We start from the raw sequence: 20,107 nt of genomic DNA on the forward strand, positions 1-20,107 counted from the left end.
TGGTAGAAAGTTAAGTTGAGCCCCAAATCAGTAAATTCCTAGTTAGATACCTTGTTACATGAATATGAGTTAGTACTTCAATGTGCTGTGTACAAAAGTAGGCACTCAAATAATAGTAATCATTATGGTTAAAAAAAACCACATTTTTTAAATTAAATGATAGCTGTGTACATTAATGCAATCATGGGGTACAGTGTGGTATTTTCATATACAATTCGAAATATTTTCATCAAATTGGTCAACATAGCCTTTATGTCATTTTCTTAGTTATTGTGTTAAGATATTTATATTCTACTTTTAGAAAGATTCACTTGTAGCCTTGAAAGATAAACCATAGAGGTGACCCCACCAATCACCCTCCCTCCACCCATCCAGCCCTCCCCTCCCCCTCCTTCTCCCCTCCCCTTATTCTTAGGCTATAATTAGGTTATAGCTAGAAGCTATTTTAAGGAATTGTATCAACAAGGAAAACAGATAAAGTTATCTATAATTGCACATGTGATGAGTATTATAGAAAATTTTTATGTATTGCCGAAAATAATTTAATATCCACTTCTACTGATTAAAGGTTTTAGAATTTGGTGAAAATTTTCTTATTTACAATAAACTATCTTAATCATTTTGGTCATCCACTTTTAGCCCCTGAAAGTTTTTACCCCTCTTCATTTGTAACCTCCATAATTAATCTGAGATCCAGTGATTATATGGGCTTCGTTGCTTAAAAACTCTATATCTATAATCAATTTTAGAAAATACATGATGTCACTTAGTGATCATTATCAACTATTTTCCCTAAAAAGAGCTTCTCTAACTTCTTTTCTTCCATGGATTGTTTAGCTATCCCTACCTCTATTTTGTTGAGACTTTTAACCTGAAGTGTTATATGTTTGGGCAATCTTGGCAGAATCATTGTCTTTTCAAAGTGCTTCAGTATCTTCATCCTTTCTGCTATCAAAATATTCTCTTGCCTTGCCATTTTGTTGGGAAGTCATAGAAGTAATATATTTAATTTTCAATAGTGTATTAATTACCTAAGTTTCTTTCCATTTAAATATTGAAAGTATCTGCCCAATTCTTATTGAGTGAACATTAATGTAAATGTTTCCCTTTTTTTGTGGTTAGGGAATATTCATTTTATCTCCCTAAGATGTACTAATTTTGAGGTCATCTTATGTTTTTTAAAAGACCCCAGGTACTCAGAGCAGGACACATAGTAAACATTCTTAGTAACATCATCTTGTTTAAATTATGTCTGCTGTGGGGTGCTGGGAGTTGCCTCAGTGTCAAAATCAGGCTTAGCTGGTTGGAGGCCAGCTTGGACTAGTCTATATAAGAAGTTAGCATCTTGGTGTGAGATTCTTAATGTCCATTACAGCATTGCAGGCTGTATTTTATACCAGTAGCCAGGTGTGGGCAGTGATATAGGGCTTGGGGGATCTCTCTTACCGGCCCAGGGATCCAAGGCATTCAGTGCAAAACCTGGCCAGCAGCCCGAGTGAGTAGGAGCCATGTGACTCTGGTGAGTTGGAGTGTGCAATTGCCTCCTGCTTCAGAGCTACCTGATCCGAATACTAAGCAGAGCGAGTGCCGGGCTGGGTGTAAGACACTGAAGACACTGCAGAGCAAGGTGCTTATTCCAGAGGCGTTACAAAACATGGAGATTAAAGACCAGGGAGCCCAAATGGAGCCGCTGCTGCCTACGGTAAGAGACAACCTGCTGTCACTTAGATTAACAGCGTTTGCTGCAAAACCTGTCAGGCAAGTGGTCTGTTAGCTAGGTGCAGTGAATGTACTTTTGGGGTGGTGGATAGCTCCCACGACATATGGACAGGGGTCTCCTCCCATCTCCGGAGACTGAAATGCATAAAGCAAAGCACATGATTTCCCCCACCCCCCTTCTCAATATGGATGCACTACAGTGATGAAATGTCTCATGTTTGCTGCTGTTTGATGAAATGGCTGGGTTTTAGCAGCAGGGGCAGTTGTATCTCTCTCTCACTGCCTGTTACTGCTTGGTGGTTTAAGCCCTTGCAAAGAAGCCCCCTTTTATCGTTTTTTTAACCCCTGACACATTTCCTCCACATACCTCATTCCCAGGCAGTGAGGTGAGGGAATCTGCTGCTGTTGCAGCTCTAGAGATTTAGTCTCTGCAGCCACCAGGAGAGAGAACAGGATCTGTGTGTTTGTGTGTGTGTGTGTGTGTGTGTGTGTGTGTGTTGTCATTCTCTTTCTCAAAGGGAAATGGGTCATGGTTCATGTACAAATAAGGTATGCATTTGGGGGGGACAGGCACACTATTCAGATTTGAGTATCTGAAAGGTTCCTGAACTCATTTGCAAGTAGCCCATCTGTTTATTTCTGGGTCCTTAAGCTGTCTCCCTAGATTTAATTTTTAGATAGGTGATTGATTTTTCTGTCCTCTCCACAATTTCTCTGTCTGGCTTGCAGACTTTGGAGATCTTCAGGCAACATCTTTTTCGGTCTGGAGCAGCTGATGTTGCTGTGTTTAAGGAAAAAAAAGAAAAGAAAAGAAAAGAAAAAATACCCCAGTATTCTCTTGATGCAACAGAGATGCCAAGCTGATAGCTTCAGGAATCTATCAGCAATGCCACAGCAGAAATCCCTTCCCTGCACTAAACCAGACTGAAGAGCTGTTTCTCAGCTCTCTGTTACTCAGGTGGGTGACCCACCTGCAGACTAGGTTCTGGAAGTAAGCTGTCCATTTCTGAGTTCATTCCCAGGCTTTGAACACACCTTTAAATCAAATGGTACTGTATGGGTAGTGGGCAGATTCTGGGCCACTGCATTTTCAGGGCCTTACCTCTCTTGCCAGGCTCAAACGCTGCAAAAAGATTCCAGTTTGCATCTCCGGAATCAGCTGTGACTACTGAGCATGCCCAGTTCTCCTCCAGCCGCAGGTTTGGGCAGAGAGGGAGCAGGGAGATAGGAAGAATGCAAGAGTCACTACTAAGAATAGAGCCTAAATAAAGGGCAGGAGACGTGTCAGAGCCGGGGTGGGGGCAGGGGAAGGAAGTATGTCAGTCAGCCTGCCTGCTTAAAAGTAGAGATATTTCTCTGGGGAATCAAAATGGAATTTGAAAAAAAAAAAGAGTGAAAGGTTTGTCCACTTTCCTAAACTTAAACCAATGCAGAAATTAGGATAATATGATTGCTCAGAATATATAGGATCAATGCTATCAGTAGCCATTTCCCTGGAAATGAGAGAGGAACTATACACAGGATTTGTTGTATGGAGATTTAGGGAATATTAGATATAGGAAAAAAAATCTGTTTTTGGAGAGAGAGAGAGAGATTGGGAGAGAGTGAGAAAGTGTGTGTTGGAGACTGTCCTAGAAAAACAGGCTTCAGCCTGTTTGATGTGGCTTATGGATTGTCACTTGTGGGGAACAGTTAAAGGGTTTAGTACCAAATGAGGATTAACTAGAGGAATTTAGAAAAGGATAATATTACTGGGCTAGATGGGCAACCAGTTTGTGGCTTAAAAGAGCAGGGAAAATACAAGTTTGGCTAGGGAAAAAGGTCTGCAATAAAGCTGATGAAAATTTTAGAAAGCCAAAATTTGATTTCATATTATCCCCATGAAATAAATCTAAAGTTTGAATTTCATGAGAATACCAGCCAGTTCTAAATAGTCACACAGCTTAATGGCAAGAGAGGATCATGTTAGCTGTTCATTATAAGAAAAACAAGCCTGAGAGTCCAGAATGGTTGCTGAATTCTTGGGCCAATTTACACTCATACAGTGTTTTCACCTTCCTCAATTGCTTTTATGGTGTTTTTTTTTTTTTTTTCAAAACAAGTATTTTATGTAAAACTGGTTTTATTATTTTCATTTAAAGATGAGAACTTGAGGCACAGGGAGACTGAATTAAATGGCTAAGATCACACAGTGATGAAGCTAGGACTCGAATATAGGTTTTCTAAAACTAGTTAAGAAATTTTCAAAAACATTCAATATTTTCTGCATCACTTTCTTAATCAGACTTACCATGTTTTTACAGTTCTAGGACTGTAGTTTTTGGTCTCGGATGAGAGAGAAAGAAGTAGCACTGGGCTCTGATTTAGAAAATTAATCAGCCCAAATTAATGATGTGAGAGGCAATATTGGATAATATTTAAGAACATAGTCCAGTAGGTCCCAGCACTGCTGTTTATTTACTATATGATATTGGAAAGTTATGGGTCTTAGTTTCTTCTGTTGTGGAAAGGGAATGGCATGTAGCTTTTAAGATTTGTGCTGAATAAATGAAATAACCTATATGAAGTACCTGGCAAGTAGGAAGTGCTCAATAAACATTGGTTGCTGTTATCATTATTAATGTTGCTATTATCCTGTTGATATGAATATGTGTATCTATTTATTGATATATATTCATCTCATTATAGATATTGAGAAAAAGTTTAAGTTTCAGGTTTTTATGAGGGGGGTTTGTCAATACTGTCTACCAAGAAAGAATGGGAAAGGAAACACGAGACGAGACTTTGCAGTGGTGGTGGGAATTGGGGATTTGAGTGATAGCTATGAAACTTTGCCATATGAATGGAAAACCAATTGGAAAGGCATTGAAAGGTAAGATTAGATATGGGACAGAAGTAGCCAGCGGTACATAGAGAAGTGAGGGGGAAAAAATCAAGGAAGGAACAAGTATGTCATATGAGTGAATGTATTAATTCAGATTTCAGTGAAATGGAAATTATAATAACCCCCCCCAAGATTTACTACCATTTACTATAGATAAAGTACATCTGGAGGGTGTCGGTGAAGGAGCCCCTGATGTGTTTCTCTTTCCTCCAAAACTTTCTTAGGAAGCCTTGAAAATACTTTACTTTTACTAGACAAGCCATCATTGCATTTCGTAAGTTCAATCACTCTAAATCTGAGGGAAATCACTCTTCTGGGCCCAGAACACAGTCTGACCTTGGGAGCAACTGACTGCTATGGCTGAGGTAAAGAACAAGCATTTCCAGAAGATTCATTCACTTATTAAGGGTTTACTATTGGCCTAACATGTTCTTGGTCTTGGAGATACAGCAATGAATAAGACAGGCAGCAACCCATGATCTAGCTAGTCTAAAAATGGGATTCAGTTTAACTTTTTAAGAGACTACTGCTTTCTCCTCAAATATTTAATCACTGTTAAAACCTTTTTGAGATAGATATATATGGATATATATAATGGTTATATCACTTTAGGAAGGATGGAATTAACTTTTTAAAAGCATGAAGCCAAATATTTAGGATTGCATTAATTATTTCATGTTTTCCTTTGACATTCAGTATTGTATTTGCTTCTAGGAGTAACCTAGCAAACTTTTAAATTATCAGGCAATGGAAAAACTTCTAGGAAAATATTCTTATAACAAATATATCCTTCCTATGCCATTTAATCTTGGGTGATATATAGTAAGTCCCTTTTGGGTCCCTTATAAGATTCTGATGTCTTAAAATTATGTCTTTTAATTTGGGCTTACTCATAAAACTTCAAGAAATATCAAAAAATATGAAACTACAATAAATCTCATTTTTAAAAGGTAATTTGGGGCTGGACACAGTGGTTCATGTCTGTGTTCCTAGATCTTTGGGAGGCAGAGGCAGTAGGATTGCTTGAGTCCAGGAGTTTGAGACTACAGTGAATTATGCTCATGCCACTGCACTCTAGCTCCAGTGACAGAACAAGACCCTGTCTCAGAAAAATAATAAATGAATAAATAAATAAATAATAAAAGATAATTTGATGGTATGGGGTAGATGATAGAATTTGGTACCTTTGAAAATGCTGATTCAAGGTTTCTAAATGGCCCAGTTTATTGAATTTTTTATATTTGTGAAAAAATGTTATTAAGAAGTCTATATTATTAAATTGGGGGAAGGAAAATGGGGCTAAAATGTCAAGGTAACAAAAATAGTATATCATTTGGCTAAGTAATACTGTTTTCTTATTTGAATTGAAATTTAAATTATAATCTGCATTTACAGAAAACATACCACACAGGGTGGTTTGTAGGAAGCAATATTCACTCTAAGAAATTAATTCTAAGAAATTAATCTTCATTCCACTTTCATGACTTGACCTGTTAACTCTAGAATGGTGAGTTACTATAGAAATAAAATATATGTGTAAGATTATAAGGTCAAGCATGAGTGGTAGAATCTAAAGTCTACAGGATTAAATTTCTTTATTGGTTGATTATCATAGTGTTAAGTTCATGATAAAAACATTGAGGTCAGATTAGGAAGTAGGATAGTTTAAGATGATGAGTTAGAAAATACCTGGTCCAAAGTCTGGAACTCAAATAAAGTTAGAGAGTTTGGTCAGAATATTATTTCTTCCTAACCTGAAAGGGTGTTTGCTTCAGAAGTCTCAACTGGGTGTGTATATAGATTGCAATGCCTTACAGGTCCTGTCAGTTACTATAGGATGCCAAACGCCAGTGTGGGGGCCACTCTCCACTCTTTTTTGTAGAGAAAATCAACTCTTCCTTTTTTGCATTTCCTAGAATACATGATATTTGATCATTTAACTTTCTGTGAAGATGCCGCTTTCAATCTATGTAACAAATGTTAAGCTTTATGATTTTTAAAAAATAAAGTAAACTTACATTGAAATTTTGATATGTCTTAGACATATCAAACAATTGTCTCAGATATTCCTTGGGGTCTTACTTTTCATTAGAAAAGGGGAATTGCTTATATATGTTTCATTTTTATGGAATTATATACATATATATTTTAATTGGTCTTATTTAGAGAGGTTTAGGCTCAGAACAATACTGGGAAGAAGCTATAAAGATTTCTCATATATCCCCAACCCTACTGGCACGTGCACAGACTCCCCTATTAAAACCATCTCCCACCACAGTGGTACCTTTCTTACAATTGCTGAATCTATATCAGCAAATTATTATCTTTGCATTAAGACTTGGTTGTTAAACATTTAATAGCTTTGGGCAGGTTTATAAAAACATGTATCCACTTATATCATACAGAGCAGTTTCACTGCCCTAAAATCCTCCATGCTCTGCCTGTTCATCACTCTTTCCCCACCAACCTGTGGCAACCTCTGGTCTGTTTATTCTTTTCATAGTTTTGCCTTTTCTATATTGTGAAATAGGAGGAATCATACAGGATGGAGCATTTGCCGATTGGCTTCCTTCACTTAGTAATAAGCATTTATTTCCTCTATGTTTTTTCACGGCTTGGTAGCTCATTTCTGTTTAGCACTGAATAATTTTCCACTGTCTGGATGTACCACACTTTGTTTATGCGTTCACCTTCTAGGAGACAAGTAGGCTGCTTCTAGGTTTTGGCAATTGTGAATAAAGCTGCTCTGGACAAATCTATATCTAAGTTTTTGTGTGGACATAAGTTTTCAGTTCTTTCAGGTGAATTCAAAGGAGTATGATTATTGAATTGTACAGAAAGAGAATTTAGTGATTTTAGAAACTGCCAAACTGTTTTCCAAAGTGGCTGCCCCATGTTGCACTACCACCAACAATGAAGGAGAGTTCTTGTTACCCCACACACGCACCAGCATTTGCTAGGGTCAGCGTTTGGATCTGGGCCACTCTACTAGGTGTGCAGCAGTATCTCATTGTTTTACTTTGCATTTCCCCAATGACATATGATGTGGAGCTTCTTGTCTATACCTATTTGCGATCTGTATGTCTTCTTTGATGAGGTGTCTGTTAAGGACTTTGCCCTATTTTTAAATAATTTTTCTTATTAATTTTTCACTGTTAAGTTTTAAGAATCTTTGTATATTTTGAATAAATATACAAGAATACATTAATTCTTTGTATATTTTGAATAAATACACAAAGAATATATTGGTCTTACCATATATAATTTTTGCAAATATTTACTCCTAGTCTGTGGCTTGCGTTTTCATTCTTTTGACTATTTTTTGCAGAGCAGAAAATTTTAATTTTAATGAAGTCTAGTTTATCGATTTCTTCTTTTGTGGATTCTGCCTTGACTGTTGTGCCTAACAATCATTGCCAAACCCTAGGTCATTTAAATTTTCTCCTGTGTTATCTTCTAGGAGCTAAATAGTTTTGCATTTTACATTTAGGTCTGTAATTATTTTGAGTTAACTTTTATTAAGGGTAGAAAGTCTATGTCTAAATTCATTTTTTTCCTATGAATGCAAAATGATGTTGCAGCATCATTTACCAATAAAGGTATTATTTTCCCCCACTGTATTGCTTTTGCTCTTTTTTTTCAAAGATAGATTGACTCTACATATGTCTGTGGGTTTATTTCCAGAATTTCTATTCTGTTCAATCGATCTGTTTGTTTCTTCTTTCACTAGTATCACATTGTCTGGATTATTGTAGCTTTATAGTAAATCTTGAAGTTGGGTAGCATCTGTTCTCTAACTTTGTTCTTCTCTTTCAGTAATCTGCTATCTATTGTGGGTCATTTGCCTCTTCATATAAACTTTAGAATCAGTTCATTGATATTGACAAAATAACTTGCTGGGATTTTGATTGGGACTGAATTGAATTTATGGATCAAATTGGTAATAACTGACATTTTGACAACATTGAGTCTTCCTATCCATTAACATGGAATAGCTTTCTACTTATTTGCTTCTTTGCAGCCACAGGTTGGATCAAAGAGTTATAATTCTTTAGAATTATGTAGTTTTCCTCGTATAGATCTTGTATGTATTTTGCTAGACTTATACCTAACTGGTTTAATGTTTTTGGTGCCTGTATGAATAATATTGTGTTTTTAATTTCAAGTTCCACTTATTTACTGATGGTTTCTAGAAAATCAGTTGACTTTTTTATATTAACCTAGTATCTGTAACCTTGTTATAATCACTACTACTTCCAAAAATTTTTTGTTGATTCTTTAAGATTTTCTGCATAAGAAATAAAATAAAATCCAAAGACAGTTTTTATCTTTGGGAAGAACTAACCAGTTTGTTTTGTTTTGGTCTTATTAGGTAGTTCTTACAGTATAATGTTAAAAAGCAGTGGTGAGAGGGGACATCCTTGCCTTATTCCTGGTCTTAGTGGAAAAGTTTTGAGTTTCTCACCATTAAGCATCATAATAACTGTAGGATTTTTATAGATATTCTTTCTCAAATTGAGGAGGTTCTTCTCAATTCCTAGTATACTGAAAATGTTTATCATGAATGGGTATTGGATTGACATTTGGTTTTGTTTTTTGCTTTCTATAGATATGATCATGTGATTTTTCTTTCTTAACCTATTGATATGATGTATTTGCATTAATTGATTTTCAAATGTTGAAATAGCTTTGCATAATTTGGTTGTGTTATATAATTCATTCTTTTAATACATTGTTAGATATGATTCAGTAATTTTTTTGGAGAATTATTGCTTTTATATTTATGAGAAATACTGGTCTATAGTTTTCTTTTCTTCTTACATCTTTGTTTTTGGTGTTACGGTAATGGTGGCCTCACAGAATTAGTTACTGAGTATTCCCTCTGCTTCTATTTTCTGAAATAGATTGTAGGGAATTGGTATAATTTCTTTTTAAATAATTTGATAGAATTCACCAGTGAACACAACTATGCTTGGTGACTTCTGTTTTGCAAAGGTATTAATTAATGATACAAGTTTAAAAATAAATAGACTCTTATACAGTAGAACCTCTGTAAGTTTACCACCCAAAAGACTGTAACAAAATTGGTCAACATACAGAGGTGATTAACATAGGACTTTTAATTGAGTGCATGTGGTGCATGTCTGGTCTATGAAAATTAGGTCAACTTAAGGAGGTGGTCAATGTGGGGTGGTGGTCAACTATGGAGGTTCTACTTGCAAGACTGTCCAGCCTTTTGTTTTCTTTGCTGCACATTAGAAGAAGAGTTGTCTTGGGTCACACAGTAAATTCACAAACACTAATAAAAGCTGATTAGCAATAATAATAATAATCATAATAGTATTCCTGAATACTGTTCATATCTGACAGCACAGATAAGCAAAAAAAGTCTTCACAAAATTAGCATGTGACCTGCAGCCACAGGCTGGACACTTCTGTCTACATATTTGACCCAAAGACTATAGAGATCAACTGAAGACAAGAATTTGTACTGGCTACTTAATTTACAGAGATGAAACTGAACATCAAAAGCATAAAGAAATATTTTTAAGGGTGTGCTATTTCACTTGTTAATGTCAGAACTTGGCCTGGAGTCCAAATCTTTTGATTTCTAATTTATCATTCTTTCTACTATTGTATCATCCCTATTCTAGTGTAGAGTCAACAATCAAGTCCCAAACTAAAATGGTAATTAGGCAATCTTTGCAATAGATATTGTCTTAGGTGCCTGATAGTGCAAACGTCTCTCATCTAATGATAATCCTCAAAGGCTACTAAAGTTTTCTTTTTCTTTTTCTTTTTTTCTAACCTTATAGATGAGAAACTGAGGCTAAGAAAGTTGAGTATATTATCTAAGTTTATGTAGCTAATAAGTGTTAAGCTAGGATTTGAAAATATTTCATCCAGTTAATAAGTGGCTTTATTCCTTTAAAACCATTTAAACAATAAAAAGGAATTTCATTATAAAACAAAGTTGCACTTCTACTTCTTCAATCAAATATGAAAATACTGTGATACAAGGTACTTGAAAATATAAGGTATTTTTGAGCACATATGATATTCCATTTATATGAAATGTCCAGTGTAGGTAAATCCAGGGAGTATGACAGCTAATAGATACAGAGTTTCTTTTTGGGGTGATGGTAGTGTTTTGGAATTATATAGTGGTGATGGTTGCACCAAAAAAGAAAACAAACAAACAAACAAACAAAAAACACTCTGAATATACTAGAAAAACACTGTATTGTACACTGTAAAATGATGAATGTTATGTTATGTAAATTTTATCTCAAAAAGAATATGTTGTTATTTACTATTATTACTAACAGAGAGAAGGCCAAGGATCTGAAAAATGGTTATATCACTCATATTTGTATAAATTAAGAAGAGTGCATATAAAATATTTATAAGATATTTATAAACATTTAAAATAACTTCAGATACACACCCTAGATATTCTTTACCATACAATCTACTCTCATTGTGAATATAATGTTCAGATTGGTCAGAGTTTCAGCAAACTATTTACAGACCTAGAGATCTCTTGGAATATATATTCAAAGTTGAGTTATGAGTATATGGAATATTCTATGTACTAGAGAGAAAGAACTATTTTACTTGGGTCAAATTTTATTTAGATATTAATTTCTTGTGGCAATGTTTTGTCTTAGTGGGATTCTCTAGGCACTTAATATATTAAGGATAACATGAAAATTTCTGAAGTGCTATTTGTATAGTTGATCTTATGTTAAGTTTAAATATTAGGCTCATGTTAAATTTCACATAATTCATAATTCCAGAGATGTTCTTTCTCACAGGATGAAAATGGAGCTTAATATACAGACTCAGTTGGATAGAGAGAGGTTGTATGATAGCTAAACACTCTTTATATAGTTTGAAATAATGACAAAGTCCCTGTATCAGTATCAACAAGACTTACTCATTCATCATCGACATTATACTCTCAGGATCTAATAACTCAAGTTTTTAAAGCAGAATTTTCCCATTGCATATTGAATGTGTTAGGTTGCTGGAGTGCCTCCAAAATGTATTTGCAACTGTGCTTGTTCTTGCTAATTCTGAAAAACCAAAATTATTTAGAGAAGTCTATTTCTTTCTAATGGCTTTTTAAAAAAATTAATGGGACTTTGATATCAAAGATGCTGACCAGGTCAAATTACAGAAAGCAAGTGCCATAAAAAGCAGTTAGGTACATAACAACTACCAGATGGGATCAAAAATATAACTGTGCTTATGAAACACATTTCATAATTTTTAAATTCATACAGCTTGTTTCACAAATGAAGTGGTGGATTTCTGTTGGTATTTAAGTTTCTCTAGGAATAAGTCTAACTGAACCGATTTGATTTGCTCAAAATAAGTGGTAAAAAAAATGACTAACAACAAAGCAAAACCCAGAACAAACCCAACATGTAGATAGTAGTAGGACATAGCCCTAACGTATAATACGTTATTTGAATTCATACCATGTACTTTATGGTTTATTAACATAGTATAACTTTATAATATAAATGTCTCTCAAATACCTGATATTATATAATTTACAGGTAACTTGCAGTAGATTCAAAAAATTAGTACTTTTCCCCCATTAAACAAAAGAATTACTGAAAACCTCGAATTTGAGGACCACTAGCATTGGAGGCATAGGAGGGCTAGTTGAAAATCTATTTCAGGTCTTATTCAAGTCTCTGGGCTCAGAATGTTAAAGAGTAGCACGAGGAAACCAGCATTTAAAAAAGTGTGCGGGGTGATTCTTAGATACATTAAAATTGAGAATTTTTGCCTTAAAAAATTGACAAAATAGGGGCAGCACCTATGGCTCAAAGGAGTAGGGTGCTGGCCTCGTACACTGGAGGTGGTGGGTTCAAACCCAGCCCGGGCCAAAAACTGCAAAAAAAATTAACAAAATAGAAAAAAATCATTATATGTTTTTAAATTATTTTAGCTTTGAGAATGCTGGGAGACTGCTTTGCTACAAAACAAAGAGAGCCATTTTTCAAAATAAATCATAACAGGTTAGAAAATTCAGTGCTTCTTGCCCATTTTATTTATTTAGCATGTATTATATATTACTTTGAAATGTTGTGTATATACATATTTATCTAGACATATATGTAGATGGTCCCAACTTACAGTGGCTTTACTTGTGATTTTTCCACTTTGCAATTGTGCAAAAGCTAGATGCAGTTACTACTCTTCTTGACTTATGTTTGGGTCACTTATAGGTAAACACATCCCAAGTTGAAAATATTGTAAGTAGAAAAATGTACTTTTGACATAGATATATTTAATTTATGTTGGTCTTTCTCAGACAAAACCCTGTTGTAAGTTGAGAAGCATCTGTATACAAATTATTTTGCTTGTTATATATAAAAACACATATAACTTGTTTCCTGAATCAGTGTGCTAGATTCTTTTTATAAAATAATTTTATGTAATTTTATCTTATTTTGTATTTTTTAAATTAAATCATAGCTGTGTACACATTAATGAAAAAATACATTAATGGAATCATGGGGTACAATGAACTGGTTTTATATACAATTGAAATATTTTCATCAAACTGGTTAACATAGCTTTCACGGCATTTTCTTAGTTATTGTGTTAAGACATTTATATTCTCTACCTAATAAATTTCACATGTACCCTTGTAAGATGCACCTTAGGTATAGTCCCACCAATTACCCTCCCTCCACCCATCCTCCTCTCCCCTCCTTCACCCCTTTCCCCTTCTTCTTGGGCTATAATTGGGTTATAGCTTGTTAGATTCTTGAATGTATTGTCATTTTAGATAATTCTGTGCTGCTTTCACAGAGCCAAGTTTGTGGAACTCCTTAATCATATTATGGGTGATATATTAAGGAGCAACATTGTTACGAGCTTGGGCTCTGGATTCAAACAGTCCTGTTTTAATTAATAGATATGCCAACCTTGGCAAATTGCGTAAGTGTTCGAAGTCCTACTTTTCTTATCTGTAAAATAGGAATGGTAACAATAATAGTATCAACATCACAGGTTTATGAAAATTAATGAAATATATATAATATTGTTCAGAAAATGACTCAATAATAGCTATTATATGATAACCTCATCATAACTTGAAAACCAATTCAACTTATATAATATTTGTATATAATTATATATTAATAATATATGATAGATATTAGATATCTATACATTAATATAATTGTAATAATAATTGTATGTCAGATAATTACATAATATTTATATAATCTGGTGAGTATAAAAAAATGCATTGTACTAATTATAAAAGTATGATAGGAAACTGTTTTTTAGGATAGCTTAGAAAGCATTGAATGTAAATATAAAAGAAAGCACTCATTTTGTAATTTTTTAACTTTTTATTTTGAGATAATTCTGCACTTACACAATAATTGCAAAAATAGTGCCTAGAATTTCCATATACCTTTCATCCACCTTACACTAATGTTAACATCTTATATAACTAAGTTAATTATTAAAACTGAACTAGGAAGTTAACACTGATATAATTACATTAACTAGCTTACCATATTTATTCCAGAAGCACCACTTTTTCCACTAGTATCCTTTTTATATTCCAGTATACAATTCAGAATACCATATTATATTAACTTATCACTTTTCTGTAATCTTTGTAACAATTATTTAGTCTTCCATTATCGTTCGTGAACTTTCCACTCTTGAAGTATACAGGCTTCTGGGAGATTACCTTTGTGTTTGAGATTTTCATAATCAGATTGAGGTTGTGCATTGTTAGCAATATCATAGAAGTGATGTTGTTCCCTTTTCCATGTATTATACCTGATACATGAAATCTTATTTCTGGTGATGTTGACCTTGATTATAGGGATGTCTTCAGTTTTTTCACATTGAAAAGTAAAAAATTTTCCCTTTATAATAATATTTTGGGGGATATACTTTGAGACTGTGCAAATATTCTGTTTTCCTCAAATTTTTGCATACTAATTTAAGCATTCATTAGTGAATATTTCTTGCAGCACTTATCTCAGTGGTATTTGCTTTGTAGTGATTTTATTTTTAAAGTTTGTTTGTTTTTAATCAATACATAGCAATTATATATATTTGTGGGATACAGGGTGATATTTTAATATGCTTATACATTGTGCAGTGCTCAAATTGGGGTAAATAACATATCCATCACCTCAAATACTTACATCTTTGTGGTGGAAATATTCAAAATCCTCTCTTTTAGCTGCTTTGAAATATAATTGTTAACTACAGTCACCCTACTGTGCAATATAACACCAGAAATAAATTATTTCAGTTATCTAACTATAACTTTGTACTCTTGACTAGCTTCTTCTCTCTACCCTTTCCTGTTGGAGAGATTCTTTTTCTTCATAAGGCCAAGAACTGCTGTGGTCAGTGAACTGGGAGCTTCTTGAGAACAGAGAACTGACTGCTGGTCCCTTTGGGGTTACTCCCTTTTACCACAGACTTGAGCTCAATCAAGAGGAAAGAACAAAGTCCATGGGAAATGTGGACTATGTAAAATGGCCACATTTCAAAAAAGTATAGGCATCCCTGAGGAGGAAGAAGAAAAAATAAAAGGCCTGGAATACTTATTGAGGGAATAATTGAGGAAAACGTTTGTTACTGCTAGAGACTTAGCCATCCACATATAAGAAACCCAATGAGCAAGAGGTGATTTATTGCAAAAAAGAGAAGCACCAACATATATAGTAATTAGACTGGCCAACATTAATGAGAAGGAGGAGCTCCTGTGAGCCTCGAGGTGAAAATATAAAGTAACCTACAAAGGAAAACCAGTAGACTGACAGAAGATTCCTCAACAGCAACCTTGCAAGCTTGAAAGAAATGGGGTCCTATATCTAGACTCCTTTAACATAATAATTGCCAGCCAAGAATTTTGTATCCTGCAAAACTAAGTTTATAAATAAAGGAGAAATAGTCTTTTGCAGAGAAGCAAACACTAAGGGAATTTGTCACCACTAGACCTGCCCTGCAAGAAATACTTAGAAGTGTTCTAAACATGGACAAAATAATTGATACCCACCAGTGTAAAAATTCTCAAAAGTTAAAACAGCTCTTATAAAACATTAACACAAGTGAGAAAACAAAGCTATAAGGTAACAATCAACATTATGACCAGAACAGTAACTAATATATCAATATTAATACTGAGTATGAATGGTCTCAATGACCCATTTCAAAGATATAGATTGGTTGAATGCACAAAAAACAAAAATATATGTTATTTCAGGAAGCCCATTTTGCTCATAAAGATTCTCACAGACTCAGTGTAAAGGAGTAGAGGAAAAATAATCCACACAAATGGAAATAAAAGTGTGAAGGAATAGCTATTCTCATATAAGACTAAAAAGACTAAATCAACAATGGTTAAAAAAAAGACAAGGATAAACATTATACAATGATAAAAAGGGATCAATTCAGTAAGAAGATATAATGATCCTAAAAACATATGCACATAACACAGGAACACCTAGATTCATAAAGCAAATTCTTCTATAACTAAGAAGAGACATAAACACACGATCATTATAGCCACAGACTTCACACTCCACTAACAGAACTAGAGAGATGTTTAGGCAGATCAACAACAAAACATTGAACTTAAGTAAGACCCTAGAACAAATGGGACTAAGAGATATTTACAGAAAATTATACCCCAAACTATAGAATATACAGTCATCTCATCAGCACGTGGGACATTTTCCAAGATAGATTATTCATTAGGCCATAAAATAAGTCTCAGTAAATTCAGAACAATTGAAATTAACTTTATATCATTCAGGATGATATAGAAATTGATTAGAAATCAGTTCCTGGAGAAACACTCAAAGCTCCACAAATACATGGAAAGTAAACAAGCTGCTGCTGAGAGATGCTTGGGTCAATGATGAAATCAAGATGGAAATCAAAAGAGTTTTTTAATTTATTGAAAGAAATGACAAAAGCTTCCAAAATCTTTGGGGTATAGCAGTAGTGAGAGGGAAGTTTATAGACTTAAATGCTCACATCAAAAAGCTGTTACACTAATAACACTAATAACAGCTAAGAGGAGAGTCAAATGAAGCACTCAATGGCATTTACAACAGCTAAAAAGAAAAGAAAATATATATCCAGGAATATATTTAACCAAGGAGATAAAAGATCTCTGGCAGAAGAACTATAAAATGAAAGGAATCATATATGACACAAACAAATGGAAAACATCACCTGTCCATGCACTGGAAGAATAAACATCATTAAAATGTCCATACTGCCCCAAATTATTTATTGATGCAATACAATTCCTGTCAAAATACCAACATAATTTTTCACGGATTTAGAACAAACAATCCTAAATTTCATATGGACAGAAGAAATAGTCTGGGTATCCAAAGCAATCCCAAGCAAAAAGAACAAATCTGGAGGTGTCACGGTACCTGCCTTTAAATCATACTACAAGGCTATATAACCAAACACCATAATACTGCTATAAAAATAGACAAATAGTTTAGAGAACTCCATAATAAACACACACAGTTACAGCTAACTTATCTTCAACAAAGTTGACAAGAATTTACACTGGGGAAAGGACATACTTCAATAAATGGTTCTGGGAAAAATGGATAGTCAACATGCAAAAGAATGAAACTGGATTCCTGTCTTTCCCCATACACAAAAGTTAACTCTAGATAGGTTAAAGTCTTAACTATAAGATTTGAAACATAAAAATTCTAGAAGAAAATGTAGAAAAACTTTTCTGGACATTGGGCTAGGCAAAAAAATTATGACCAAGAATCCAAAGCAAATATAGCAATATAAAAAATAAATGAATAGGGCTTAATTAAATTAAAAAGTTTCTGCACAGCAGTGGAAATAACCAAGAAAGTAAATGGACAACCTACACAATGGAAGAAACTATTCACAAACTATATGTCCAATAAAGGGCTAATGTTCAGAATCTACAAGAACTCAGATCAGCAAGAATATGCCAAATAAAAATATCTTAACACAATAACAAAGAAAATGCCATGAAGGCTATGTTAACCAGTTGGGTGAAAATATTTCAAATTGTATATAAAACCAGCACACTGTACCCCATAACTGCATTAATGTACACAGCTATTATTTAATAAAAAATGAAAATAAAAAAAGTGGGCAAAAGACATGAGCAAAAGTTTTTCATAATAGGATATATAAATGACCAATGAAAAAATGCTCACCATATCTAATTATCAGGTAAATTCAAATTAAAACCACACTGAGATATTACCTTTCCCATGTCAGAATAACCATGATTAAAAAAATAAAAAGAAAATAGTTGGTGTAGATGTGGGAAAGGAATGCTTATACACTGTTGATGGGATATAAATTAGTACAGCCTCTATGGAGAATAGTATGGAGATTTCTCAAAGAACCAAAGTAGACCTACTGTTTGAGTCAGCAATGCCACTATTAGGTGTCTACTCAAAGGAAACGGAGTCATTGTATCAAAAAAGACACCTCTACTGAGTGTTTATTGTAGCATAATTCATAATTGAAAAGATGTGAAGTCAACTTAAGTTTCCATCACCTGTTACGTGGATAAGGAAAATATGGTGTGTGTATATAGCATGAAGTACTACTGAGCCATAGAAAGGAAGGAAATGATGTCATTTCCAAGTAGATGGAACTGGAGAACATTATTCTAAGTGAAGTAACTAAGGAATGAAAAACAAACAGTGCATATTCTCACTAATAAGTGGGGGCTAAGTGATGTGTACGATGGTGATAAAGTAGTGTAAAGGACATGGAAACTAAGAAGGGGAGGACAGGAAGAGAGCAAGCAATCAGAACTTACCTGCTGGGTACAATGTACACTGTTCTGGTGACAGGCACATTAAAAACCCTGACTTCAAGATTATACAGTTCATCCATGTAACAAGAGCACTTGTACCCCCCAAAAGTTTTGAAATGTGAATTATTAAAAAAATTTTAAAAAGGGATGGCACCTGTGGCTCAAAAGAGTAGGGAGCTGGCCCCATATGCTGGAGGTGGCGGGTTCAAACCCAGCCTGGGCCAAAAACTGCCAAAAAAAAAAAAAAAGGAAAATCAGTAGTTCTTTTTATTTACTGACAGCAAACTATCTGAAAAAAGAAATCAAGAAAGCAATTCCATTTATAATAGCTTATAGTGACTATTTCTCCTGTTCTTTACGCATTTATAAATTAGAATTCTGCAGTGAAGAGTTGTTACTTATCTTCCATTTATTTGTTTCCTGATTCATTTATTACACTTATTTTTTTCAGTACAGACTCAGAGGTATTCATTTTATTTTCTGGGACATAATTCAATACACAATATTTGTTTTGTTGGTCAGATTATTTCATCCTTGGACAGGAGAAGCTCCTTCAGCGGGCTCTCATGTGCTTGCAATGTACTTTCAACCTTTTGTGAGCAGTTCTGTAGAATATGGCACCATAAAGTTTTCCAAGGTCATTTTGTATTTTCCCTAACTCAGTCGTGGGATGAATCACATCATTGAAGAGGTACTAGGCTAATTTTTGAGGCTATTTGTAAATATTGCTAAAATTCTATTCAGAAAGATTACATACCAGTTTTCACTTCCGCTACAACAGTGGTTCTCAACCTTCCTAATTGCTGCATTGTTACAAATTGAACAAAGGGGTTGCAACCCACAGGTTGAGAACCGCTGTACTAGAAGCTTCACTGATATTTAACAAACTTTGTCGATTGGCCTGGTAGACATTTCACTGATCCTTTCTTTTGTACTCTATTTCCAACTTTGTTGTCAGTATGTTAATATTTTTCCATGAAGTTCCTTCCTTCCCTCTCCCTCCCTCCCTCCCTCCTTTTATTGTTATTATTTATTTTTGAGACAGGATCTTGCTATGTGTCCAGGCAGCAGTGCCATGGCTATTCACAAGCATGGTCATGATATTGCACTGCAGCCTGGAGCTCCTGGTCTCAAACAATAAACAATCCTCTTGCCTCAGCCTTCTGAGGGGCCTATAGACATGTCACTGAGACTCAATCATACAGGTCACTGAGACTGACCTGTATTTTTGTTTTGTTTTCTCTTTTAAAGTCACAGCTCAGAAGAAATATTGAACTATTGAAAACAATCCTTTTTTTTTTTTAAGACAGCTAGGATTATAGATGTGAGCCACTGTGCCTGGCCTATTTAAAAACTTCTTTAACTTAGTTCACCAGTAAGATGCACTTCACAAATAATGAGGTATTACTGAAATGCTGCATAAGACAATTACTTACTATCTTACCTCTTATATACCTGGTTCCCTTGTGCAGTGAAGGCATGAATTTCCAGACTCGTCATTGCACATCCTCACTAGATACCATTTTGGCCATGACAATTTATGGTCTTCTTTGAATAATAAATGAAATGTTTCCCCTACTTCCTCAAATACCATAGATATTCTTTCTTTATTTATATATTTATTTTGAGACGGAGCCTCAAGCTATCCCCCT

The 20,107-nt window shown here is 34.3% G+C and overlaps 1 protein-coding gene across 2 annotated transcripts in view; it reads left to right on the forward strand.

Annotated features, from left to right (window-relative positions):
- Nucleotides 1-1,590: 1,590 nt before the first annotated feature.
- The window catches only part of SLC4A10 (solute carrier family 4 member 10), a 307,175-nt gene continuing 288,658 nt past the window's right edge, over nucleotides 1,591-20,107 (forward strand). For both annotated transcript variants that reach the window (XM_003795138.2, XM_003795139.2), the window contains exon 1: nucleotides 1,591-1,702. In XM_003795138.2, the coding sequence (XP_003795186.1) occupies nucleotides 1,655-1,702 (48 nt within the window). In that variant the 5' untranslated portion in view covers nucleotides 1,591-1,654. The remainder of the gene's footprint in view (nucleotides 1,703-20,107) is intronic.

This window comes from Otolemur garnettii, unplaced genomic scaffold (genome assembly GCF_000181295.1).
Source record: "Otolemur garnettii isolate 467f Iridium unplaced genomic scaffold, OtoGar3 scaffold00090, whole genome shotgun sequence".
NCBI classification, from domain to species: domain Eukaryota; kingdom Metazoa; phylum Chordata; class Mammalia; order Primates; family Galagidae; genus Otolemur; species Otolemur garnettii.